Source organism: Sarcophilus harrisii, chromosome 4 (assembly GCF_902635505.1).
Source record: "Sarcophilus harrisii chromosome 4, mSarHar1.11, whole genome shotgun sequence".
Lineage (NCBI taxonomy): Eukaryota > Metazoa > Chordata > Mammalia > Dasyuromorphia > Dasyuridae > Sarcophilus > Sarcophilus harrisii.
In genome coordinates this window covers 149,195,382-149,223,304 of record NC_045429.1, presented here as the reverse complement: position 1 = coordinate 149,223,304, position 27,923 = coordinate 149,195,382, and the positions used below count along the sequence as shown (strand labels likewise).

Sequence of the window (27,923 nt, the reverse complement as noted above, 5' to 3'; positions counted from 1 at the left end):
TCCATTTAGAGCTGTAGTTTACTTTCATTTCTCAATAAACTGCTCTCTAGATTCAACAAAATGACTTTATATTATAAACTATATTATAGACTTATTTTGTGCTTTGTGTATTATCACAATACAATTTATTACTTTATTTCAATAAAATTGAATGTTAGCTTTATCATAAAGCAATCATAATAAAATTAGCTGTTATGAAAGACTCTAGAAATTACACAATTTGTCTGTGATTATCAAACTTCCTCCATGTCCCAACACAGCATTCTATCCACACCAGTAGAGCAAGTTAAATGCTAATTTCCCCCCCTCAGTCTTGTATTTGTTTTTCTTCCAAATAAGAAAGAAACAACAGAGTGAGAACACCTTTTTGCAATCAGCATGTGATCTCCTTTTCTATCATGAATGAATTTATGATGTAATAGAGACATCTGCCTTTTTATATTTTTCTTGATGCTTGAGCATTGAGAGTAACTGTTCATTAGAAGATGCTCCCAGGATTTCAGTTTTTCCCATGGGACTGAGAACATGGATATAATAGGATTACATTAGGAGTATAAATATTGATTATAGAATGAGAGACTTCTGGCAATGGGAGAGTTATGGAGCAGCTCATTTCAGTTTGACTAGTGCCAATGAGAAGTCACCTAAAATGGCCAAATTATTTGAATTTGTATTTCATATTTTCTTTGGGTTGGAACCAGTTACCATATTTTACATGTTATGTGGGACCCCTTTATCATTCATACTTGGAATCTAGTTGTATTCATGGCACCCAAAGTTTCAGGATCAGGGAGCACTTATCCATGAAGTTTGTTTTCTAGCTGTTGAGAATAAACTGAAGAATATGAGACATATGTGACCCCCTATCTTGACTGGTAAAATTTATTCCTCATGGACTTAAGTTTTGCCCCATTATTCATTTGGCGAGAGACTTGAGTACCCTGAGTATCTGCAAACAGTATTTATGCCATTCCTTTGTTGATTGTGTTATTCCCAATGAAATGTTTTATTTGTCAACTATATAGTTTTCAGAGAATTAAAGTTATATTATGATATTAATAATTCATTGCGATCCATCATTTTACCTTCATTTTCTGTAAAGACCCAATTCTTGTCAAGTTCAGTCAGTCTCTGAAGGACGTTTGATTGATGAGATTGTTTTTAGCCTTCAAGGAACATATGAGACTTTACCTATTCAGGAATCCTAATTTTTGTTAATATTATAAACAGAATTCAATCTGGTTGAGTCCTTACCCCCAGAGAAAGAAACTTCTACCCTTGGTCCCCTGCATTAGAATTTAGGAAGCAGCTAATGGCTAGAGCACCAGCCCTGGAGTCAGGAGGCTTCGGACACTTTAACACTTCCTAACTGTGTGACCCTGGGCAAGTCGTTTAACCTCATTTGTCTCACAAAAGAAAAAAAAAGGCATTTAGGGTGACCCAATTGATGAATATGAAAGCAGTTAGATCTGGGTGGAAATAGCTTTCCCTGTCCAGATTTCTGAGGCTGCTGAGTCCCAGCTTCTAGCCAAATTCTCAGCAGAAGGAGCTGAAGACAGCCTGACTCTTTGATAAATGTCCAGCTATCAAGTTTGATTTTTATGTGTCAGGGGAATTTTTTTTCAAAAAGTATTTAAGTCTCCTTAGGGTCTTCCATTGCATTTTTGGTTACTGAGAAAAAATACTGACCATCAACTTATTGATTGCTGTATAGCCTAATTAATAAATTGATTATTAATTACCCAGAAACTGTCTCTTAGCAATTTCATTCATCTCAGTCTGTAAGCTTTTTATCAGTGGAGTTGAGGTGGTTTTAAGAAATTTCTAGTTGATCTTAAGATGAGGGCTTGAACTAATTGATACTCTTATTTATTTCCAGAATATCCTGTATGAAATTGAGTGATCATCAAACTCCCCCCCCCAAAAAAAAAAAAAAAAAGTGGGTTATGTGTGAAACTTACTTAGCTAGTTTACATTTTATACTTTTTATTCTGTGTGGAAAAATTTAAAGAAAGTAAGTTTATAACTTAGCCTCATTTTATAACCTAAAATGTAATTAGGCAAGATTGTTTCTTAGTTATTCTCCTGGAAAAAGTTTCCAGGTTTATTGATCTTATCTTAGCTTTGTGATACTTCTTTACATTGATAATCCTTTCACAGAAGTCTTATTCTAATGCCCCTTTATGACATTGAGATGACTATGGATTCTTAAAAGGTTTTCTAGTGAAGTAGCTTTTCCAAATCTATCAAGTTATAAATGCTTCCACAGCAGAATCTCATAGATAGATTAAATATCTGCTGAGGATAAGCCTAGTTATTTTTTAAAATAGATTTTTATTTACAAGATACATGCATAGGTAATTTTTCAGCATTGACAGTTGCAAAACCTTTTGTTCCAACTTTTCCCCTCCTTCCCCCCAGTCCCTCCCCCAGATAGCAGCTTGACCAATACATGTTAAATATGTTAAAGTATAAGCTAAGTACAATATATGGACATGTATATGGACTTATACAATATATGTATACATGTCCATACAGTTATTTTGCTGTACAAAAAGAATTGGACTTTGAAATAGTGTACAATTAGCCTGTGAAGGAAATCAAAAATGCAGGCCGGCAAAAGTAGAGGGATTGGGAATTCTACGGAGTGGTTCATACTCATTTCCCAGAGTTCTTTCTAAGCCTATTATTTACAGATAGACTTATCACCCAATATTGGTTGTCAATAAATAATTTAAATTTTTTTATTTTTATTTTTTATGGGCCACAGAGGCCCATGGAATAAGCAAAAAATTTAAAAGGTTGTTCCACAGTAATCATTGTATATAAAATTCTCTTGATTTTCTCTCTCTCTCTTTTCTTTTAAATTTTGTACCAGTTCCTACAGATTTTTAATGTGTCTCTGAATTCCTCATCATTTCTTACGGTCTAATAATACTTTTTAGAAAATTTTATTTTATTTTTATTCAGAATTTAATAAAAAAAACATTTCTGCATTCAAAGTTGAACAGAAAAGAGATTATATGTGAAAATGCATATCTATGTGAATACATTTTGCATTTAAAACCAAGTATATAACTTTGTTAACATGCTGCTTTCAAAATTATTTGTCTTGTCTTTGTTTTGTTTTGAAATCCCTGCTGTTTTTCTGTATATAGTTAAAAAATCTCTATTTTATTTTTACTAGTTCCCCACTAAATTTCCCCACTCCTCCAAAGAAAGAAAATCAAACATATTTGTCACAGATAAGTATAGTCAAGGAAAATAAATATACAGAACTATTATGTCTAAAAATTTATGTCTCATTCTGCATTTTGAGTCCATTACTTCTCTGTCAGGAAAGTGATAGCATGCTTCTTCAGGAGTCATTTGGAGTAGTTGTTGATTATAGCATTGATCATATTTCTAAAGTTTTATGGTGTTATTATTGTAGCAACAGTTTTTGTTTTGCTTAAAATTGGTTCAATACAATTCATTCCTGATTTCTCTTAAACTATACATTTTATCATTTTGTAATAATCATATACACATGTACATATATACATATATCATAATTTCTTTAACCATTTCTCAATTGGTGGGATGCTATCTTTCCAGTTCTTTGCTATGAAAAAGGGAGCTGCTATATATGTACTAAGAATATTCTAATTCATTTATATAGCATGGGTTATTTTTCATCTTCCAGTTAGCGTGTACAAACATTGTTTGTAGTTTTTTTTCCTTTTTTTTTTTTTTGAGCTGTTTTTGTACAATATTTGCTTTTTGGAGAATAAAAGGAAATTGATACAAGCAAAGATTATCTGTATTACTTTCTTAGAAAAGTTTCTTGGAGGTAAAATAGTTACCCGAGTGAAGAGGTCCAAAGGGCCTAGCTAGTTACCTAGTGGCAATGGCAGTGTTTACTTAGAATGTAATCCTTTGAAAAATCTGATGGCAGGCTTCTTTGTAGAGATGAAGGACTATTGAATATATTATCAGATATCACTGATGTATTGATTGGTTTTCCTGAATTGCTTTATCTGCCCCACAATCTTCAAAAACATTTTTTGGGTAATCTGGGATAATCTGATATGTAGGAAAAATAAATTCAGAAATTAAAGTATTGTAAGAAAAGAAGAAACATTAAAGAAAAAACATTAACAAAAAAGATTAAGTAGAAAGAAAATGGAAAACTTTGAGGAATATAATTTCACAAAACAGCAAAAAGAAAAATTAGTTATGGCATGAAACCATCGTATGAACATTTGTAGATATAACTAAAAGGAGAATAACAAATTGACATAAAATGGAACAGAGCTGCCACTTTCTATAAAATGATTTATTGTCAAAGGTTTCAATAGTAGAATCACTATTGTTGCATAGTAAAGAGGTGAATATTCCAAAAGTCTAGGAAAAAAATGCATCATAATTTAAAAAAAATTTTAAAATGTGAAAAAATTCCATAGACTAGCTGCTTTTTCATTTTCTTAATTTTTTTTTTTTTTAAGACAATGGTCTATGCATGCATTAAGATGTCTCTGGTGGCAATCTGGTGATAAAATGAAAGGTTTTTATTAATAATTTCCTATAGCAGGCTATATTTTTACAGATATGTCATTGATACCTCTAGTATGCATCAAAAATGCTATATATTTTATTTTTTAAGTAAAATGATTCAGTAGAACAAAATGTTCCCATGAAAAAATGCATCTGTTAAAGTTATAAGTGATATGACCATGTAAATAACTTAAAGCAAGATCCCTAAACTTGAGGCATAAAACAATGGGTCATATTGTCATAATAGGTATTTAGCAATATCTTAGGAGATATCCTACATACAGAGTCTAAACAACAACAATCTTTTTTTTTTTTTTTTTTTTTTTTTTGATACTGAGGTTTTCCAGATGCTTTTATGCAAAAATGACAAAGTATATGTTATAGGCAGAATTTTACTTTTTCCCTAGTGAATTCTTCAGCATTGAGAGTCCACGGATCTCTCCCTGGGTGTTCCTGTCTACGGGTCTACCCTGGAGGTGGGGAGGGCAACAAAGAAGACCAATGTATTGCTCCCATTGTGACCTACTATTGCATGGGCACCCAGACAACTTGAGTTGTCAAAGTACTTATTTTGGATGAATATTCTAAGCAAACCTTGAAATGCCTTCAAAATTAAAGAGTGAGTAGATTATGCTCCAATGCATTTAGAAAAATGGTACCATGCTTTCAATAATTTCAAGTTGTTTATTGAGTCTAAAACTCATTCATTTCTTTAATGCCAGTTTTTTTCCCATGTCTTCTCCTCACTCCTTCAATTCCCTTGTTGATCACCCCGGTGTAATATGTATGGTAAATCTTAGATATTTAGTATTGGCCACATAGGAAGAATGAAAGAAAATGGATGATTAGGAAACTGCTAGATTGGTGACTGGATGGGCAATCTGGGATACAGAAGACGAGGAAAGCCTCTGGTATTCTGGTTAGCTCTTTGATCAAAGGATTATGGGCAAGTATTTCAAAATGAAGATTATGTGGAGATTTCATGATCTATATTAATAGAGACAGTATCTGTCTATTAGAATAGACCAGGGAAATGATGACAGATAACCACCACCAACAAAAACAAATATCAAGTGTGATCCAGTATTTTGTTTTTTACTCCTGTTTTGCGAGTGGAGAATAGAAAAGAAGTATGAGCCCAGTGACATTTTGTTAAATGTTTTGGAAAACTGAAGCTGCTGCTGGTGAAGAGTATAATAATACCAGCCAGCTCTTGCATCATTGTCTAATGATGTCTGGCTTACTATTTCTTTGTGTGCTGAGGCTTAATGTTAATGACTTTATTTTGAGACTCTTAATTTCATTTGAATGCTGCACCTGTTGTGGGCTGTTCTTGCTGTATGAAATCCATAGCCCAAATAACTCCTGTTCACTTCCTTTTCCTCCTCCGTACTTTTACTCTTTCCGGTGTAAAGGATGAGCAGATTAATAACTCAAAAGAAAGGGCAACTTCATTGAGGATCATGATTTTAGAGGTCTGAGAGGACAAGTCAGTCCTAGATCACTTAATGTGCTGTTGCTGGGAAACTAGTCAAAGTTCATTTAAGAGGCCAAGACTTGAATTGGCAGTTTGATTGTATGTCTCTGCCAGAAGGGGGGTTGGGAGGGGTGGGATTCAACAGCTGTTGCTACCTGATATCTGAAACAGCATTGCTATTGAGGAACATGCATTTCCTCTCTTTTGCATTTGGACATTGAGTACTCCTGTGAGAGAAAGAGAGGGGTTAGAAGGAAGGAGGAAATGTTACATAATATAGTTTACTTTTAGAAAAAGGTCTTAATTTCTTGGGACTTCCTTTTAGTACAAGTAATTTAATGTTAGGACTTGGGATACTTGCTTCCAACTTATGGCTCTGCAAAACTTGTTGTGGTCCTTAGGTTTTTGCTCTGTTTAAAGTAGCAGTAGGAAGGCAGTAGAATAGTGGCATGAGCACTGAATTTGGATTCATCGGACCTGAGTTTGATCTCTGTTATTTGGTACCTGAATGGTCTTGGAGAAGTCATTCACACTTTAAATCTCCAACCCTCAATTTCTTATCTGTACAAATGGAGGGGTTGGATTTGATTACAAAGCTACCTCCAGCTCAAGAATTCTTCAAACCAAGGTTAGATGGATTACTTGTTGACTTTGTTGTAAGGATGAATTTAGGGAAGAAATCTGTTCAAATATGGTTTTGACAATAATCTCCTAGGTTCAACTCTATTAACTTTTCACTTCTTGAGGTTCAGTCATTCTGAATAAAATCTTACTCAGAAAAAAAGCACCAGCTTATAACTGGCTCTTGGAAGGCTTTCTCGCTTAGTGGAAGGAAAAGCCATTTGTATTTTGGGTTTTTGTATTGTAATTCTTTGTTATTAATCTTACCTTTTAATGAATTTATAGTTTATGATTCTATTGATGTGTAAAACTTTCTAAGGTATTCTAATGAACAATATATTATAAAACAGCTATAGTGGTCCAATGGAAAGAACATTGGGCTGGGTTGAGGGAGGAGGTGGTCAGAAGAATTAAATCACATCCTTTCTTGCTTCTAATTGCTACCCTGTCAAATAAAGTTTGTAATTTGTTCTACTCACTTATGGGAATATTCCAAGGCTCAAATGAGATAATAAATGTGAAAACACTTTAAGTTATATAAAGGGTACTATTAGTATTTGGCATTATTAATACTTTTAAAATTTTACTATTCTTGTAGCTATTAAAGTCTGGAGATCAGTTATGTACTTTGAGACCTGGGTTAACCCTACATCACCTGCAATAGCATATATTCAGGGATGTTAATAAATATGTGACAACCACCTTGCTAGAAAAAAAAGATAATATATATTGTATGCATACATACACACACACAATACACTTTGCTCTTTTAAGTTTAATCTGTCTTATTAATAAGGCAATCAATAAAACAATAAATCAATCCCTTATTCTTAGTGTTTGTCAATTTCTGAGGTGTAAACACACTGAAAATTCAGCAATTTGTCAGCTGATACTTAGTTGTAAGATACCATGTATTTATGTGACCTAAAAGAACCAATTGAGCCTTGAAGATATTCCTACAGAATTTTAGATTTAGACATCTAGTCCATTCTCAGACTTGACATGTCTGTCTGTGAAGGAAACTCATTTGTCATTAGAAAGTAAACTCAGCACTTGGGATAGACTTAGAATTTTGGAGTTGAAAGACAGCTTGGGGAACATGTAGTCCAATTTCTTCATTTTAAAGGTGGGAAAGCTAAGATCAGAAACTTGAGCCAACATGCTCATGGGTTAAACAGCGAGTGAATGAGTGGGATAGCTAGGATTGAAAAGCCACTGCTGTACTTTAGAGTTCTTTTACCATACTGCCTCATGACTCAGACTTGGTTTTTCATTTCTTTTTCTTTCACATCTGGTTCTTCTTAATGGCGCTTGAACCCAAATTTCCAGAGCAGAAGCCTTACATTTCCTCTCATATTTCTGTGCCCTCATAGAATATATTTCAAAAATGGCTTGTTAGCCCACCTCCTTCAGGCTGTGTGGTCTCCTAAAAAACTCTTTCCAGTCTTCTTCATATTTATATGGGAATCTGGAGAATGTTAATTTCAGTTCTTGTGTAAGTGACATAAACATACATATTTATACAGAACTTTTTTTCCTAGCTATGTAGCATTTACACCTATGTCAGTTCACTTACGCTAGGTTCTGGGGAAAAAAAGTGTCCATTTACAAAAAACTGAAAGAATGGAGTATGTGTGTATGTGTGGGGATTTGCTACGTAAGCAGGGTGTGTGCTTTTCTGATCCTTGCTTCACAACTGTATTTATTCTGTCTGTGTATGCTGTAAAACATGCTACTTAAGTTACTACATCTTTGTCTTTGTATCCAAACAGATTAACATAATGCTGGACAAATAGTAGATACTTGTTAAATACTTGATTGATTGCTAGAGATTGAAGGGGGCAAACAAGATATTTACATAGAGTGGTTTGGAAATACTTAAGAAATGAAAGACACTATCAACAGTATCTGAGGTATGGGGCAGGGAGTTAGAAGCTTTCTAGAAGAAGTGGCATCTGGACCCTAGGAAGTGTGCATTGGAGAGCTGAACCTATTAGCATCATTTAATTAAGACCTCTTGTTCTGTGTGCAAAGGGCCATCTGGTGATCATGTGCTTGGTCCGGGTGGTCTACAATGGCAACAGGACCAAACTGGCCTCTAATATGGATGACCGGAGCTGAACAAAGCAGACTAGAGACAGTCAGGAATCAATAAGAAGTTTAAAATGAAGGAAACAGCTTGCAATCAAAGAGGGAATTTAGAAACATGTACTAGGACCTCGCTCCTAGTGGGGACACTTGCTTTAGTGTGGCCAAATCTCAATACTTAATACCAATGGGTTCACAAAGTCTGATACATGTGACAAATTTGATTCAGAGCTCAGGGAATACCTGGTGCAGGTGTGGGATTTTCCCAGAGGGTTAGCACAAAGGATTGTTGTTATGTCATGTTGAAGGCACAGCTTGCTTGCTGTGCCTTAGCTCTGGAAAATAGGGTATCTCCTAATATCTTGACAACAGGTTGGTGTGCTTAAGCAAACCCACCAGGTAGGCTGCACTAACCTCCCCTTGGGCCATGATGGCAAATATTTGAAATTATGGTTCATTCAAATTAGAGTCCTTTGTTGCCCACTTTTTCCATACTTATATTAGACACTGATTATGTATATGTATTTTTAGATTAAAGTAAATTTGTTTTGGGGTAGGGAAAAGACTGAGTATCCACAAAGAGCTACTATTAAGCCCCTTGAAAAAACTGATTGGTGCATAGTAAATGCTCAATATACACTTGTTGACTGACTGATTGGACCGCTTATGTTTCTCCCTCATTAATGAGTCTTGCTGGTGAATTGGTCATGATAGAGGAATCTGGCTCAAGTAGCATCCCAGCAGCTGTTGGAGACCTTCCCCTGTGAATTCAACTTAGCTCAGATCCTAGATTCCTTGCCAGTAGTACTCCTTCCTGCCAATGACTGGCACTCATGCTGCTGACTTCTTTTGGCAGAGGGATGTCATTAATCACTATAGACTTTGAGACTTTGCTGCCATTTCTGGATGGTAACAGGGACTCCTTGGAAGACTCTTGACTTTTTCTGCCTGGAGAAAGCCATGATGCACAGGCCTGAAATATTTTTTTGTGTGTGTAGTGGGGAAGGGATAAGAATGGGGTAAGGAAGTTGGAGTATTAATTTTTTATTATTTTTTTCTGGGAAACTAGAAATCAAAGCAAAAAGGAACTAATGGAGTTATCTTAGTATGTGAAGTTCTGTAATTTAAAATTAGGAACTGGTAGCTACTATTATTTCTGTATTAGAAAAGCGGGATACGTGACTATTTTGACTAAGGCATTACCTTCATTTTTGTTTAGGTGCAGGGAATACTACCCCATGCTCCTATCAGTTTTGGTAAGATGGAAGAATTGTACCAATTTTGCAAATATTTTCTGCAGAAATATGTTCTGTTGACCACATTCTTCAGTAAAAGCTGGATAACTATTCATTGGGTATGTGTAATTGAGAATTTCTTCAAATGAACAAGAAAGCCTCAGTGTCCCTTTCATCTTGAAAATTCTGTACTTATGGGCTCTGCTAGAAAATCCTATTGAGGGAAAAAATAACAGCTGATGACTGGCAGTCCTTTCTCAGTAGGAGATGCTCTGCAAACACCTATGTGTTTAGGTTTTAGCAGTTATTGTTTGCTATTAATCTTACTCCTTATGAAGCTTTCTCTATTTAACTGGAAGAAAGGTTGTAATTTGCCCCTGGTGTGCAACTCCCAAGATTCCTTTTCTATTAATTTATCATGCCCATTAGATGCCCTGGACTTTCTGCACATGATTAAATACTGTTGATTTAAATTATGAATTGGTTCATTTATCTTTGCCTTTATTATTATTACCAAATTTGTACTATTTATGTTGGATTGTAGACTCTAATGTAAGAGATCTGTAAAAAAAGTGATTAATACAATCACCACTTACGATTCCAAAGGATTGATGATCAAATAAAGATGCTCTCCATGACAGGAAGGTGATGGGTTTAGGGTCATTTAACAAAAATGAATATTTTTATTAACTATGAATATTTGTTAAAATGAATTTCCTTTTTGTTTCTCCCTCTTCCCTCCCAACCAAGGTGAGAGTGTGAGAGTAAATAGATTTAAAAAATTAAAAAAAAATAGAGTTGGGAGAAGTGTGCTACAGTGGTAGAATTTTTATGACCTTTCAGATGAGGTTATTTTATGATTAGCTTATCTTAATTGTTTTTCTTTGTTATGAGAGACCTTTCACAGACTGGGGGGAGATCTTAACTGTAAATGTTTATGATATAAAACCAAAATACTTTTTTAGAAGGTAAAAAGAATAGGCAAAAAATAGTGTTCAGCCCAGTATGTTGTCTCAAACTTTTATTCCTCCCCCCCCCAAAGCATTTAATAAACATAGCAACAATGATGTCAATCATTTTCTTCTGTCCTACAATGAGAATTTAAGTAAACTTAACTTAAGGTTTTATTTCTATTTTGTGCATGGGAAAAATAATCTCATGAGAAATAGTTCAGTCAGTTAAATAACTCAAGATTTTGCTTTTATTTTAGTTACTTCAACTTGAATCATTAGGATTGCTTTATATGTTTGATGTTGAAAACTTGTAAAAGTAGTACAGGATATTTTGTTGGCAACAGTTTAATGTGACCAAAAACCAAAGATAATAATTAAATCTAGAAGATATTGATGGGAAAAAGAATCTTGATGTGGATATCATTTGTTTGATGGGAAGGATGTGTTCCCATAAAATTTAACAAAATGGATGAAAATTTCCAAATGAATCTCATTTTCCCTGTTCATTTGGTTTTAGAATTAGACAGTATTTGGGAAAAAATGTTGTTCTTCCAATATATTCTCTATTCTCCCAATATAATCTCTGAAAATCACCTAATTTGAAAATAAAATATATTTCTTATGAAACACTAATAGTAATTCTAAAATTTTTGTAGCATAATATGATTCCAAGAACTTGACCAATTGGAATCCTGAGGAGAAATGAGTATCTTCTTTGCATCACAACATTTTCATAGCTGGAAGGGATCTCAGATGTCATCTAGCTAAAGCCATATTTGATTAGAAACACCCTGAATAAAATCTCTGATAAATGGTCAACTAGCCTATGTTTGAGGACCTCTAGTGTTGATGAACTAATGATGCAACTAGGGCAGCACATTCCATTTTCTAGATGACTTTAATTGTTTGGAAAGTTTTTCATTATACTGTGCTCAAACTTGCCTTTAAACTTTTTTGGGACTATGTAGAACAAGTCTAATCTTTCTTCTGTAAAATAATCTTTAATGACTTCAAGGCAGCTATAATTTTCTTCCATCATCCTCAAGTTTTCTTCCCTCTGAGATAAATGTCTACAATTCCTTTAATTGATCTTTAAATGGCACCATTTCTAGTTGTCTCACCATACTAGTATAACGAATGTAAAATAATGTATTTGAGCATCTATGGCAATGTTTTTGAATCAGATCTTTTTTTTTTCCTTCAAAAAAGAATAACCCCCATAACAATTTAGCAAAATTTTCCATTTCCCAAATTTCAGATTGCCTTAACAGTTGAAATTACCCCTCAGTGAGTATTTCAATTTTATATTTGCATGTTGCTCACTTGAAATTACTGATCTTTTTACCATCTTTGCACCAGTAACATCTATGTAATTAGAGCATTTTATAAACGGCAATAATGGTCCATAAAAGAACTGAAATTGTTCAGGTTTTGTTTTTTTTTTTTTTTTAAATAGAAACTCATTTCCTTGTATTTTTGAAATATGAAGATGTTCAGTATCTGTTGTGATCTGAGAAAGAATGCCTATTAGTTGATTGTGCATATGTTAATCATTCTGTTCTTTGCCTAGTAATTTGCTTACTAAGAGTAAACCACTGGTAGCTGGTTTTCACTGTTGTTATTCTTTTGTTTTGGTCATATTCTAACTCTTTATAACCCCGTTTCGAGTTTTCTTGGGAAAGATAGTGGAGTGATTTGACATTTCTTTCTTTAGATCATTTTGACAGATACAGAAACTGAGCCAGTCAGGATTGAATAACTTGACCATGGTCATGCACTTAGTAAGTGTCTGAGGCCAGATTTGAACTCAGGAAGATGAGTCTTCTTAAGTCCAGAACTGGCATCCTATTCACTGTGCCATGTAGCTGCCCCTGGTACCCTTATTTAAGAATGTTTAATATCTTGAGCTGTTAAGGAGACAAAATGCTGATCATTGTTGGACATTAGCTACTTTCCAGTTCAATAGTAACTTCTTCCATTCCCCTTTCATCCACCCCCCCCTACAAAATATTGGAAGAAAAATTGTAGACTGTGGCTTGCAGACATCCCTGAAATTATATTTTCTGTGAAGTGAATTTCTTTTAAGTGAGGGGATAACCATGTCTGTGGTGATCAGAGGGACTAAAGTTTTGAACTGACATGAAATTCTTTTCTCTTTCCCCCTTCCCTTACTTTAATATGAAAGACAATTATATATTTTTTGTTAAGTAATAGGGAATGTTCACTAATTTACGAAAATGGAATAATTTATTGTAAAGAATCTTTGTTTTAATGAAAAGACACTTGAAATGAAAAAAAGACAATTGTTCACTTAATATACTGAATATTTATTTCATCTTGTTATTGATGAAAGTCTACCTTTTAGGAAGAACTTAGGTTTATGAGAGTACTTTTGAATTCTTAAAAAACAAAACAAAACAAAAAAAACAACCATGGTGGCGCTCCCCTCACCCCTCAACTGAAGTCATAAATTTCTAAAGTAAGAGTTCCTTTCCAATTCATTTTTCATACTGAGAAAAAAATTTTCAGTTATACTATTTTGGATTATCTTCTCATTGTGTGTTTATGGCTAAAAGATTGACTTTTTTTTTTTTTTTTTTTTTTTTTTTACTTCAACCTATTTATTCGCAAGCAGATTTATCTTCTGAATCCAAAGGCTGGTGTTTTAAACTTTTCAAGAAGTGTAATAAATCCCATATTTTATTATGATGGGTACCATGATGTGCATATGTGGAGGGGAAGGAAAGGAAGGCAGTTCTCATTACATTGCTTTAGTCTTTCTCTTATACAAGGTCAGGTTTTGTGTTTACTAGTTTGGATTGACAGATAAAGGTAAAAGTTTCAAGCTATGTGTGCATTTTTAGATGATGGAAAGAATGAAGATAATCTATACATAATAGCCAAAGTCTGCTCTGTTGGGCTTAGCTTTATGTAAAATGGCACATATTGATTGGAAGATTTGCTTTATACAGTAATGCTTCATTCTCTCTTTTCTACATCACCTCCTGTAATTGGTTTGTTTTGTAAGTTCTTCCCTCTTCCCCATCTCCCCCTCTCCCCCCCTTTCCTGATAAGAGAACTAGGCAGGCAGCCAATAACTATTGAGCTACAATAGAGCCAGTGGTATGTACAAAATTTGATTACTGCTGTCAACACCAGATTGAATTTAAAAAAATGCATGTCCCAGACAGATACTTGTAAAATAAATGGTCTGTTGAACTCAGGAATAGTCGGAATGAGGCCATCATATTCTCTGATGAATGAAATGCTCAATGGATAAAGAGTAAGTATATGACATGAAGGAGTTTTTAAAAAAAATATGGTGATATTGTTACCTTTTGGGAATCTGGCATCTTTTGATAACCAGTTCTCACAGCTTTCTATACATTTACACTGATTTTCATGAAGTGTTTAGACTTATTTCTGTAAAAAAAAAATTATATCTTTTTTGCCCTTTAATGTTAGCTGTGACTTTCATTCACATTAGATTATACTTTTAAAATTGTTTATCTACCTTTTCTATATAGTATAAATATAGAATAATCTTCTTGGGCTGTGTAGATAATGTTGACTGTTGGTGGAGGATGGTGTTTGTTTTAGTATGAATGATAGTTTCAAAGCTTTTTACAATGGAAAGTTCTAGTTAACACCTGTAAACTCAGTGGACATGTCCACATTCTATTCTATCATGCCAAGAAATGTAATAGCATTGAATTACACAGTTGTTTCACAAAAATAAGCACTGGATTTATTGAATGAAATGTTATATGTGGTAGTGCCTTATGTGTTATGGTAAAAGGAAATGAATTGAAAGAGTAAAAGGAAGCTTTCTCAGGGACACTTCTTCCCAAAGAGATCTGTCTTCTTTTGTACTCTCATTGTATTTTGTGTTTTGTTTGTTTAAAAAAAAATATTACACTTAACATCTTTTATTCTAGTTATTTGTACACTTGCCTTGTCTTTCCTACTTGATTGAAGGCATCTGATAACCTCATGAGACTTTGAAGAGAGGAGGATCCCATGAACATTTGTGAATTGAGTTGAATTGAATCTCAGATTCCAAGGAAAGCTTATTCTTTTTAGTTAATAGTATTTATATATTTCTTTCTTTGTTATGCTTCTTGTAATTATGTGTTATTTTTTCTTTTTAATTAAGTTTTGGGATTCAGATTTCATTTTGAAATGGGAAAATGAGTCATGGTAAAGATGAGACACTTTAAAAATCATTTTGTAATTTTCACATTTTAGGCAGAATAAAATAGAGATTTTTTGTGTGAAATCCTATAATTTCTAGGGAAAGAGACAATTTTGGTACCTTTGGATCTATGTGTTATACTACTTGCATAATTGTGTACTTTCTGATTGTTTTAATTCTAAAATTGAGGGAGAAATAATTAAGTGAGCATCTGGTTCCTGATCTAGATATGTCCTTGACAAGTTTCATAATAAATCTTTTGGATTCTTACTCCCATTTAAGAAAGAACAGTGACTCATTCCAAATTACATAGCAATCAGTGGTAAAGTTGATTGGACTCTAGGCTGCTTAATATTTCTTTCTTTAGCAATTCTTTGCTGCTTACAAAAGAGTGCCTTAATTAAGCCTGCTTATATTTGTCAGATATAGGGGCAGGTTAAAAAAAAAAAAGGGAACCGTTCCTAAGTTTTTCAAAGTTATTTTTATTAAAAATATTGAGGTTATTGTATAAATCATTCTCCTGATTCTCCTTAGTTCACTCTATATCATTTCATACAAATCTTCCCAAATTTTTCTGATACCATGGCCTTTATAATTTTTTTACAGCCCAATAGTATTCCATCATATTTATATAATACAAATTATTTACCTACTTTAAATTGTTGAATTAACATACCTCCTCCCTCAGTTTTCAGTTCTACATCACTAGAAAAAGAGCTGCTATAGGTATTTTTGCTCAAATGGGTCTCTTTCATTTCTTTGACCTCTTTGAACCATTTATCTAGTAGGGGTATTGCTAGTCAAAGGAGAGACACAGTTTGATATCTATATGGCTTTTTCAAACAACTTACTGGATATCTCTATCTGAATGCCCCCCCTACCCTTTCTACTATTGCATTGTCTTTTAAATAAGTTGTCTTTGTTCTCTCTTCTAGGACCAATTTATCTGCTCTCTTTAATATCTTCCCATAATGTAGTTTTACTTAAGCCAGAATTGACTATATGCTATGCCCCAAAGATGACCCATATTTTTCATAATATTCCTTGTCATTCTTTAAGTCCCCCATTCTTTAAGACCTAATTCAGTTGTCACCTTTTTTGAAAGTGGCTCTTATTTCCCTCTGCAATGTACTTTTCCTCTACATCTCTTATTCTATTTTGAATTAAATTTCAGTTATTTTTATATTCACTTCCCTTTCCCTTTCTCTATTCCCTTGTCACTCCCCAATAACATGGACATAGAGCCTTGCAACTTTGCACAAAGTAGGAAAAAGTTCCATAAATAAATATTAGTTTAATTGAACCTACTTGTACTTCACAAAATGAAGTAAATAATCATTGTACAATAAGAATTCTTGTTGTTGTGTTCACCATCTTTTTCTTATTCCTGGTGCTTAATTTATTGCATTATTTATACATTAAATGCATTCAATAAATGTTTATTGAATGAATGAAAAAGTAGTTGAGGATAACTAGGAAACTGGGTCTGATGAAGGAGCATTTCCTTTGAAATGTCTTTAGAAGGATAAATAGGAAGCTAATGGACAAATGGGGAAAGTAGGGAACATTTGAGGCAGATGTGGAAGAGAAGTGTGGAAAGCATAAAGAATATTAGAGATTATGGAGGGAAATGTTTTATTCTGCTTTCATTCCTAAGTTCACTTGTGTGGTAAAAGAAAAAAAGTATTTATAGATAGTAAATATAAACAGAGTAATCTAGCTACTTATAACAGATGCCTTCTGCTTAATACCACATCTTAGGGCCTATTATAAAAGCCATTTGAAGTTTTATTCCTTTATATCAGTGCTTGTGAAATAAAAAAAAATGCAATTAATTTTTGATATCTAGTTAATTTATTAAAGATTTTCATGCTCACAGAATAATCCACTCAATATGTGAGTAAAGAGCTAGGCAAAGATTTATTCTTTAATAATAAATATAACAAACAAAATATAATACATACAAAATAATAATTATTAACAAATTAATAGCAAGCATTTATATGACACTTTAATGTTTGTAAAGTGCTTTACAACTATCATATTTTCCAATAACCAAAAATGTTGTAATTGTTTATTTGTTGTAATTCTTCATTTCCAGTTTGCTAGCTGTGTTCTAAATAAATGTAATTAGATATAAAAATAATAAAAATGAAGAACCAAGAAAAAAAAAAAACCCTGCCTGAGGAGATTGCTTTAATTGTGATACATAACTTCCTGTCTGGTTTGTGAGAAGGGTGGTTCAGTCTAGTCAATCCTCTCATGGGAAAAATAAATGTTACACACAAAAAAACCTCCAAACCTAAGCCCAAAGCAAAAAACAGGACATCCCAGTATGCAATTCGAATGCTGCTTTTGTTATCTGCTTCCTGTATATCTTTTACCTTCTCCACTGAAAAGTATCTTAAGTGATGAGTATACAGGCAGCTATTGCATTTCGATGGAAAAAGTATAATTTTGCTTTGCTGAATGATTCTGCTACCAAGGCTAGTGATCGTTCATTAGGTAAGTGCCCGATTGCTGGCCATTATGGCAGTCTACATATATAATGCTAGTGCACATTGACTCCCAATCATGTGGCCATTTTTGTAAACTCAGGAAGCCAATTTTGCATTTCATTACCTTCTGAGGCCACTTCAGGGACCAGTAAAAAGGTTCATTCTGTTTTCTTCTTCATGATATGGCTTCTGTTATAGGACAAACACATCAAATGTTCATAGAGTAGAGGCTGTTACAGTTTTCTCTCATCAGTTCCTAAGAACTGAATGATAAGTTTAAAAAGTCTTCCTGTCCACAGTGACTTGCTGTATATAAACTATTTGTTTGATTTTTTGATGTTCTTGTGAAAAATCCTAGGCTTGTTACAATGTTGGGATTACCTAAGAACTGAACGGTAAGTTTAAAAAGTCTTCCTGTCCTTTCACAGACTATTTGTTTGCTTTTTTGATGTTCTTGTGAAAAATCCTAGGCTTGTTAGAATGTTGGGATTTTCTTTAGAATCATTTTGGCTAGGTCTTTTTCTTTTGTTTCTTTCTTGAGATTAATGTCAAATTTTCTTTTATGTAATTCTAATTCTAATTTACATATTCTAATTTGATATATTCTAATAAATATATTCTAATAATTCATATATTCTAATTCTATATAATTCTAAGAATTCTAATTCAAATAATATAATTCTAAATATATATAATTAATTCTAATTATATAATTCTAATATAATTCTAATTTTATATATTCTAACAACATATGCATTTTCCCATCAGATCGACTTTTGTGAGAGCCCATTTTGTTTTTCTTCCCATCCTTCAAGATTAGGTCTTTGCTTGGCATATGCTAGGAGCTCAATACTGTAAATTCTTGTTGATTTGACTTTATTGGATATGTGAATTCAGGAAATTTTATAGAAGTTAAACAAGTCCAAACTAATGTGATTCTTAGTAGAGCTGTATCTTTCTGAGCAAAATTACTGTATTCTAAGTCACTGCTCACCCCCATTTTCCCTTTTTTGCAGACTCTAAATAGAGAATTAAAATATTATTCATTGTTAAGAGCCCATGTGCCAGGCCATCATTCATCAAGGTGCGACCTGTCAAACTTTTCTGTTGGTATTTCTTTTGCTCTTCACTCTTCTTGCTCTCTTCCCATTCCTTCTCCCTGTTCCTTATTGCACCTAGTTTGAAGAGATCAATGTGATTATTAGGATTTCATTAAAAAAAACATACAGTAAAAAATAATATAAAAATATAACTTTTAAGTGCAGAAATAGCAACACTAACAATTTGTTAGGATATGTGGTTTAATCTGTGAAGCTTACTTGATAACTTTAATGTAGCTTTATCATCCTCATCTACAAAATTAAGAGTTTCTTGCTAAAAAATATTCAAATTTCCATTTGTCTCTGTGTTTTGTTGTGATAATCAGCAGACAGAGGAGATTGCTGCTAGGCAATATGCTTCTTCCTTCTTGCTTGAGATTGTTGAGAGTGACCAAGTTTTTCTTTTCTTTTAGGGAAATGAAAAGTAGGTCTTTCTTAGAAAAAAAAATTGGATCATTTTTCAGTTTGGATCATTTTGCAGATATTTAAAATGTGTGATTTTATTAAAAAGAAAACTGTCAAGGAGAATCCAAATTGTTCTAGAGATGACTGGTTAAATAGTAAAGCAGGTAAAAAACCACTGATTTAAAAAAAAAAGTCAAATAGTTACTCTATAAAGACAGGATAAAACTTTGTTTAGAGTAGAGAAGAAACTTACTACCTGTTAGAAATAAAAATGTCACGAAGTAAGGAAGTAAGTATATATTCAGTAAACTTTGTCTGAATGTAGTTTCCTTTTCTCATTTCCTCTAAAGGAAGCAACACATTTATTTAGCATTGTCAGTATTTGAGGCCACTCACCATTCACCAAGAACTCCTTTCCCCTTCCTTATCCCACACCCCTCTGAAATCATTCCTTTCTGTCCCAGGAAAAACTCTTCTCCTTAGTAAAGTCAACTCCTTATCCTCATCTCTTTATTTCCATTTTGTAGTTGAAGAAAGTGAGGCAAACAGAGGTCATGTGATTGCCTAGTTTCATACAGTGATTATGTATTTCAAAACCAAATTTGAACTCGGGTCTTCCTAACAACAATCCTGTCATTTTATCCACTGAATAGGCCTATTACTAATTTAGTCAATAGTCAAGGGTTAGTAAATGCATATTAAATACCTTCTTTGTGCTAGGCACTGTTAAACATTGGGGATACAAATATGAAAAGAGACAGTCCTTGTCTTCAAGTAATTTAGATTTTTAGCTGGGAGAAGAAAATACACAAAAGAAAAGAAAAGTGTGGATTTTACTTGATCTTTATGGAAGATTTTGTAGAACACTGAAGCTAAACTAGATTTTATAAAAGCCTTGTCCTTGATTACTACACAGGGTAACTGTCAAGATGAGTAATTGGAATAAGACTTTGTGTATGTACTTTGGTTCTTATGGACAAAATATTAACCATTTTCTAGGGCTGTTATTCTTCATTTCTGCTTTGATGTTAACTCCACAGTATTCTATTCTACTTAATATTTGTCTGGTCAGTTTGTGTAATTAATTATACTTTTTGGACATAATACTCTATAAAATGCTATTTTAGAAAATAGTTTCTTCAAAAAAATTATCAAGTTTTATCTGATGTTTCTCTCTCCCCTCTCTCTCTCTCTCTCTCTCTCTCTCTCACACACACACACACACACACACACACACAAAATAATGATGAAGTAATGAAGTAGAAAGTCTGGTCTAAAAAAGCATAAATACCATACACAGTCTTTCATTCACACACACCTATCATTTAAGAAAAACCTACTCATAATACATATCCATTCTTTTTGTTGGGGAATTGAAATGTGGGCTTTTGAGACAGTCTTCCAGATTTGCAAAACAGTTCCTCTCTTCCATCATTTGAGAGGTGTTTGTAAGTATTAACTCTGTTTATTGTTTTAGGTTTATACACTGTTCTGTAGCTGTGAAATGTTAGGGAAAGTTAATGGGACTGGATGAAAAGACTTTTGGCTGGGAAGGATTTTGGAAAAAGGTAGCCTGGGAGTTTGGTGAGGGTTTAGCTGCTTCTTCTTGAAGGATATGATATTTATTGTAATGTGAGAGGTTATTTCAGTTGAGATGAATGGAACTGAGGATAGTAGGTATGATTTAATGAAGTGGGCGTGTGGGATAGCAAGTAGACAAATTTGGCTGGGGTTCAGGGGCTTGAAAGGACTAAGATTAAAGAGTAGAAAGATCCTTTCCTGATAGTTGATAAAGAATAGATTAAAAATTACCTCTAATAGTGCAGTATTTCTCAAATCTTTTGATCTCAGATCTCCATTATATCCTTAAAATTATCAAAGACCCATCCTCTCCAAGCTTTTGTTTATGTGGATTGTACTTAACAGTATTTACCATACTAAAAATTAAAATATTTTGGTATTACAAAAATAGTTTTGATTTGGCAAATAAATGTTCTTGGGGACCTTAAAAGGTCCCTGGACCACACTTTGAGAACCACTAATATGACGGTGGCTATGGCTCCAGATTGAGATAACAGAATGACTGGGATTCAAATTACATCTGAGATACTAGCTGTATGACCTTTGTAATATATGACTTGGTTTCCTCATCTTTAAAATCTGGTTATTGGTCTTAATGATCTGATTTCCTTCCAGTTCTAAATGTTTGATCCTGTTCAGAAATTGATTATGTTATCCTGCTACTCTTACTTTATCTCCACAAAATATCGAAGTTGCAATTTAATATAGCTCCTTCCCCTAAGTTTTTTTGACCTTTATTAGGACCGCATAAGAGGACTGCCATATTTAGTGCTGGATTAGGTTCATGCTTTCACTTGAATTCTCTGACCCTATGGTAGGACACCAGGTGCTTCCTATTCTATCCACTTTCAAGTACAGGATCTGGCTCAAGTACAATTCAAGTGATCTGCTGCATCTGTTGGATTTATTTTGGTGGAATCATTTTGTGAAACTACCTAAATGATTTGAATAATGAACAATAATGTCTAGCTGTTCATATAAGCACTTCAAGTTTTGCAAAAAACTAAAGCAAACCAAAACCCCCCAAAACAAAAAAAACCACAACTTTATTCTCATTTTATCCTCACCACCAGGTGAATGCTGTTACTTTCCTCCTTTTATAGTTGAGGAATCTGAAGCAAAAGAAAGGTTAAGCAACTTGTTAAAAGTCACATGCATAGTAAGTGTCTGAGGCTGGATTTGAAGTTAGATCTTCTTATCCACTGATCTTTCTAGCTGCTTGGATGATTAATTGCACATTTTAATCTTGTTTACTGAAACTTTTGTTGCAATGAAAAAGAAGATAGATCAAATCTCAATGCCTTGTGATGTGCTAAAATAACATTAAAAAAATCTATATAAAAATAAGGGACATCTGGGTGCAGTAGATAGAATTCTGGCATATAGTCATAGAGATTCATCTTCCTGAATTCACATCTGACTTCATATAATTACTAGGATTGTGGGCAAGTCAATTAACCATGTTTCTCTCAATTTCCTCATCTGTAAATGAGGTGGAGAAGGAAATGGCAGACCATTCCGTGATCTTTGTCAAGAAAACCCCAAATGGGCTCATGATGAATTTGATATGACTGAACAACAACATATAAGATGTTAGAAATGTGACTTGCAGTTTCTGCTTAAATAACAGATTAGCTAGCTAGGGATTGCTGCAAACAATTTTTGCAGAGTACTTCTCAAATTAAAATTTTTAATTCTTATATAATATTAGACACAGAACTCTTTTTTTTTTTTGATATTCAGTATTTTAAAATATAGATCTAATCAATGTTGGATTTAAATTGACTACATATAATTGCATTGCTTCTGAGAGTTTTAAATGTGTTAATTTTTGTCTTATGTAAATCTTATTTTTTTCTGAGGCTTGGGGAGACAATTTTGATAAATTATTAAAAAAAATAGATCCTAAAAAGTATTTCAGTTTTACTTTGTTGCAAACTTTGAACTGGATTGAAAATTTGGGTTATTCACAATTCCTGAAAGCATTTTTTAATTAAATCATTTACCTACAATTTCATAGAGTTGGGAAGTCTTAATGTTTTAGGCCAAAGTTTGTGACTGTGAACAGTCAGGTCACAGCCTGAAACTGAGCAGGTGCCTTGATGGAAGCAAGAAGATTGGGGGAGGGAAAGAAGGGAAAGCAAAGGAAGAGAGCTGAGTTTTCCCATGAGGGAGATCCAGGAAGTGATAACTAGGGAGCTAGAGCCAAGGAGTCAAACAGAGTCTGGGAACAAGTTTGATTATTTTAGGCAAGATTTGTGTACTGTGGGGAGAGGGAGGCCTCTGATTTCTTGTAGGTCCTGTATGAGAGAGATATTTGAGAACAACTCACAAGCATTTGGAGCCAGAAGACAGAGTTTAAATCTTAATCCTGTTGCTGTGTATCTATCTATGTAATATGGGGCAAATTACTTAACCTCTTTCAACCTCAGTTTTCTTATCGATAAAATCAGGAGGTTGTAGCAGTTCGATTTCTGAGGTTCTTAGCCGTAGTCCCAGTTTTATGATTCATCGATCTTCTTGTGTTTCCACAATGTTAGTAATTAAATCAGCTTAAAAAGGAGTAAGTACATTTTTGAGAGGTTGAGGTAATTAGTTTTCATGAAAATTCAGTTTGTTTATTAAAAATAAAACAAAACATGGTACCAGATTGGTTGTACAATGGGTTTGTTTTAGCTTCGGAGTTCAGTTTGTTGAACAGTGTGATTTTTCACATCAAATTATTAAGCCCATGATTCTATGCAGAACCCATTTAGTTTTAGTGCCAGCAATTGGCAGGAAGCATACTGTTATTTAGGATAAAAAATAGCTTGCTGTTGCTGGGAGGATATCTTTGTGGCAAGATGCCAACATCTTTGGCTGGCTTTAGAGTTCATTTTCATTGTTCACTTATAGTCATCAAGTAAAGCAAGCAGAGACAAAAGGTACAGTTAGCTTTTCATATCCTCTGTTGTGTGATATGTCTACAATTTCTTTGGTTATGTTCATAGAAACATCCTCTCCCCATCCTGCCTCATATTAAAAAAATTGGAATTCCCTTTGAACTCTTTGTGATTTTAGATAAATCATTTACTCTAACTCCTCATCTTTCCATTCTATCTAGAGAACCAAATTTCCTCTGAGGTCCTTTAATCTTGTTATTCCATTTTTCTCCTTCCTCTCACTCTATGTTCTTCCAGCATCTTGTGCCTAAAATTGCATTAGGATTGTACATTAGACATATTTATGATCTTCTCATTCACTTATCCTTGGGCTTTGAGAAAGAAGGGATCCTAGTATTTGTGTACTCCAATCTCCTTATTTTAACTATAAGAAAACTGCTAAATTTTGGAGTTTACACAGTAAGTAACAGAGCAAGAAGTGGAATCCTTTATTTTTTAATATTTATTTTAATAGTATTCTATTTTTCCAAATACATGCAAATATAATTTTCAACATTCACCTTTGCAAAACCTTGTGTTTCCAACTTTACTTCCTCTTCTCTTTTCAAACTTTGCTTCCTCTTCTCCTCTTTTCCCATTCTCAAGACAGCAAGCAATCTGATATAGGTTAAACATGTGCAATTCTTCTAAACATATTTCCATTCTGGTCATGCTGAATAAGAAAAGTCAGATCAAATGGGAAAAAAATGAGAAAAGAAAGGAAAAAATGCAAACAACAACAACAACAACAAAAAAAAGGTGAAAATACTGAGCTTTAATCCACAGTCAGTCTTCATAGTTCAGTCTCTGGTTGTGGATAGCTTTCTATCCAAGTGTATTGGAATTGTCTTGAATCATGACATTGTTGAAAAGAGCCAACTCCATCATAGCTAATCATTACATAATTTTCTTGTTACTATATACAATGTTCTCTGGAACCTACATTCTTAAACTCCAGAGCTGGTCCTCTTTATGCTCTCCCATGTTGTCTCCTTAGTGCTTGATATCAAGATTCACAGAATTTTGTTTCTTTTCAGCTTTTTTTCTTTCTTTTTGCTGAGGCAATTAGGGATTAAGTGACTTGCTCAGGAAGGCTCACACAGCTAGGAAATGTTAAGTGTCTGAGGACAGATTTGAACTCAGGTCCTCTCTATCCAGTGTACCACCTAGCGCCTTCCTCCCCGCTTTTCAGCTTTTACGTCTATGAACTTGTGTGATTTCTTCAGAGTAGAGAGTTCCTGGTGTGTAAATGTCCTTCCTGCTTTTTTTCTTTCCTTTCTCTCCAAATCAGCTATTCATAGTCTTAAAAGAGTGACCACTGAGAGATTAAGTGACTTTCCTATGGTCGTATAGCTGATGAGTGTCATGGTGGTATTTGAACTCCAATCTCTCTAAGCCCAGCACTCTACCCTTTCCCTTCATGCTACCTGTCATATTTAATTATGCATAGCTTTTACTTGCAACATTTATTTCTATCTCTTCTAATTAAAACTTGATTTTCTCAAATAGTATTACTATTTAAATTTTGTAAATAAAAATTTAAATTCTGTTAAAAAGGAATGAAAGGTACTTTCTGTTTGTACAGAATTACAGGAAAGTAAAGAGAAAATCAATAGTGTTGCATAAAGTATATACATTATATACGAAATATCTTAGTTAAGTTACTATTTTCTTGAGTAGAAGCTCCAATTGTGAAAAGGAAAGAAGATAGTTCTTTAATAATATATGGTATGAGGATAATGGGGAACAGTGGGTGTTGAAAAGGACCAGTGAGGTCAAGGGTCAAAAAGAAGATGGGAATTGAATCAATTTCTCATTCTAGGAATAAGTATTGATTATCAAGTGATTTGTTCTGAGGCCCGAACAAATTTGATACTCAGATTTAAAGATTTGTTTTGTTTTGTTTAGGTAAAGATACAAGGTACTAGAATGTTTGCCATTTCCTTCTCCAGCTAATTTTACAGATGAGAAAACTGAGGCAAACAGGATTAAGTAATTTACCCAGGGTCAACACAGTTAGTTGCTAAAGCCAGATTTGAACTCGGGAAGATGACCTTTCCTGACTCCAGACCTAGTTCTCTATTCACTACTTTGGGTCCAGATTAGATCTTTGTAACTTTGCACATACATTTTCAGTTGATTTATGGTTATATTTTCCTTTATATTGTTGTAGTTATGTGTATAGTTTTTTTTTTTTTTTTTTTTTTGCTTCAGATTACTTCACTTTCATCAGTTCTTTTTAAAGTTTACATGCTTTTCTCTACTCCTGTTCCTTATAGCACAGTATGATTCCATTACATTCACGTACTGTTTGTTTAGCCATTGCTCAGTTGATTGGCATTGACTTTGTTACCAGTTTTTTGCTGCCACAAAAAGTACCACTACAAATATTGTGATTCTTTCTGTCAGTGACTACCTTGGGATATATGTTTAAAAGTGGAACATTAAAGCTACTTTGTTTGCATGATTCCAACTTGATTTTTGGAATAGCTTTAGTAATTCATAGTAGCATTACTTTAATATGTCTGCCATTTTATAATCCCTCCAATAATGATTAACCTCATCTTTGCTAAATTAATGACTAAATTAATTGCAGCTTCTGAGTTTCTAAAGGATTAGAGAGTAAATAAGAAGGGTTAATGTATTTTTAAAAACAAATCTTATTCTGAATTTAATGAACTGAAAAATATTTTTACATACAAAGTAAAGTAAAACATAAGAGCACTATGTGTGAAAACATGAATCTATCATATATAACTTGCTTTTCTAAAAAAGCCTATATATACAACATGCTACTTATAAAGCTGTCCTGTTTGTATTTCTTTTTGAACTTCCTTCTGTGAATTTAAAAGGATACTTCATTGATTCTTTTTTTTTTTTTTTTTAGGTACAACTTTATTACCAGTATTCCTCACCTCTTCAAATCTTGCCCCCCCCCCCAAAAAAAAAGAAAAATGTAGTGTTTTTTTTTTTTTAAACAATAAAGCAATCTAGCAAAACAAATTCCACAAATTTGTCATTTCCAAAGACATTTGTCTAACTCTATCCTGGAAATCTATCTCCTGTCAGGACACATATAGTATGATATCTCATATGTTTTTCTGTTTCAAAACAGTTACAGGCATTCTGAAGGTTTATTTTTTTTAGGAGCTAGGAAATACCTAACATCGATTATGGGAATTTATAAGCTAGAACTGTTTTTATTGTTTTCCCAGAATTACAGGATGAAATTAAGTAGAATGTTAGTTCCCCGAGGACCAGAGTCTCTTGTTTTTTTCCCTCTGTATTCCTGACACATAGCAGGAGCTTGATTCTTGTTGAAATGAATAAATATTAACAGTTTGCACTGTTAACACTGGATTTTCTAGGATAAAAATGGGAAAATACCAAAGATTACCAGTTTTATATATGCGTCAGAGATTAATGGAAATGCCTTGTGCTGAAAAGTGTTCATTTGACATTGATGTTAGAAAATCTCAATCATGTTCATTATTCATGGGTTATTTTCTTCCAAATAACCAATAGTACTTGATAATGAAATGCATTTACTTTGACATATTAACTTCAGAAAGATACATATGCAAAAGTGATTATAGCTTTCAACCTAAATGAGATCTTAGAAATCATTGAGTCTAATACCTTCATTTTAGAGAGGAAGAAACTGAGCCCAGAGAGATCAAATGAATGCACAAGGTCACACAGGTGGTAAATACCTCTGCCAAGATTTGAACTTTAGTTATATGATTATAGATTTAGTAAAGTAATGGATCTTATAGGTCATCTGGTCTCACCCCATTTTGTTTTTAAATAGCTGAGAAAACAGGTCCAGCTTGGTTAAGTTATATGGGTGATTAGGTAGTAAGTGGTATAGTGGGACTTTGAATCTTCTACTCATTCTGTTGATCCACATTGCTCTTTGTGGGGAGTAAAATGAAGAAATGGTCTTTACAGATTTGTTCTTTAAGGCTATTTAAAAATTACCAGCTTTCCTTTGTTTTCTTAGAGAAAAGAAAAATCTTGTGTCATTCTAATTATGGCATTGATACTTCTGTCATACAACTAACATGACATTTCCCTGTCCTCATTTCTTTCCTGTTTCCATTGTTTATATTTAGGTTATCATTTATTTCATGCCTTGTTGCCTATATCCTGAGGACTATATGGTGATAGTAAATTCAAAGGTCTGGAAGTAATTTCTAGGCTATGAATATACAGCCCCCCCCCCCCCCCCCTTTTTGGGGAAATAACATTTCTGAAGTGATATTCCTTTAGTATACTCTTTAGTTTAGACAGTATTTATAAAATGGAAACAA

General features: G+C 33.4%; 1 protein-coding gene across 9 annotated transcripts in view; it reads left to right on the top strand.

Moving 5' to 3' along the window:
* Positions 1 to 27,923, top strand: part of UTRN (utrophin) — a 639,104-nt gene that overhangs the window by 67,477 nt on the left and 543,704 nt on the right. For 2 of the 9 annotated variants that reach the window (XM_023503251.2, XM_023503248.2), the window contains exon 1: positions 17,306 to 17,610. The exons of 6 other annotated variants lie outside the window; for them this stretch is intronic. In XM_023503251.2, coding sequence (XP_023359019.1) covers positions 17,517 to 17,610 — 94 coding nt within the window. In that variant the 5' untranslated portion in view covers positions 17,306 to 17,516. Of the gene's footprint in view, positions 1 to 17,305; positions 17,611 to 27,923 lie in introns of those variants that run through there. One more of the 9 variants, XM_023503250.2, reaches the window with a different exon arrangement.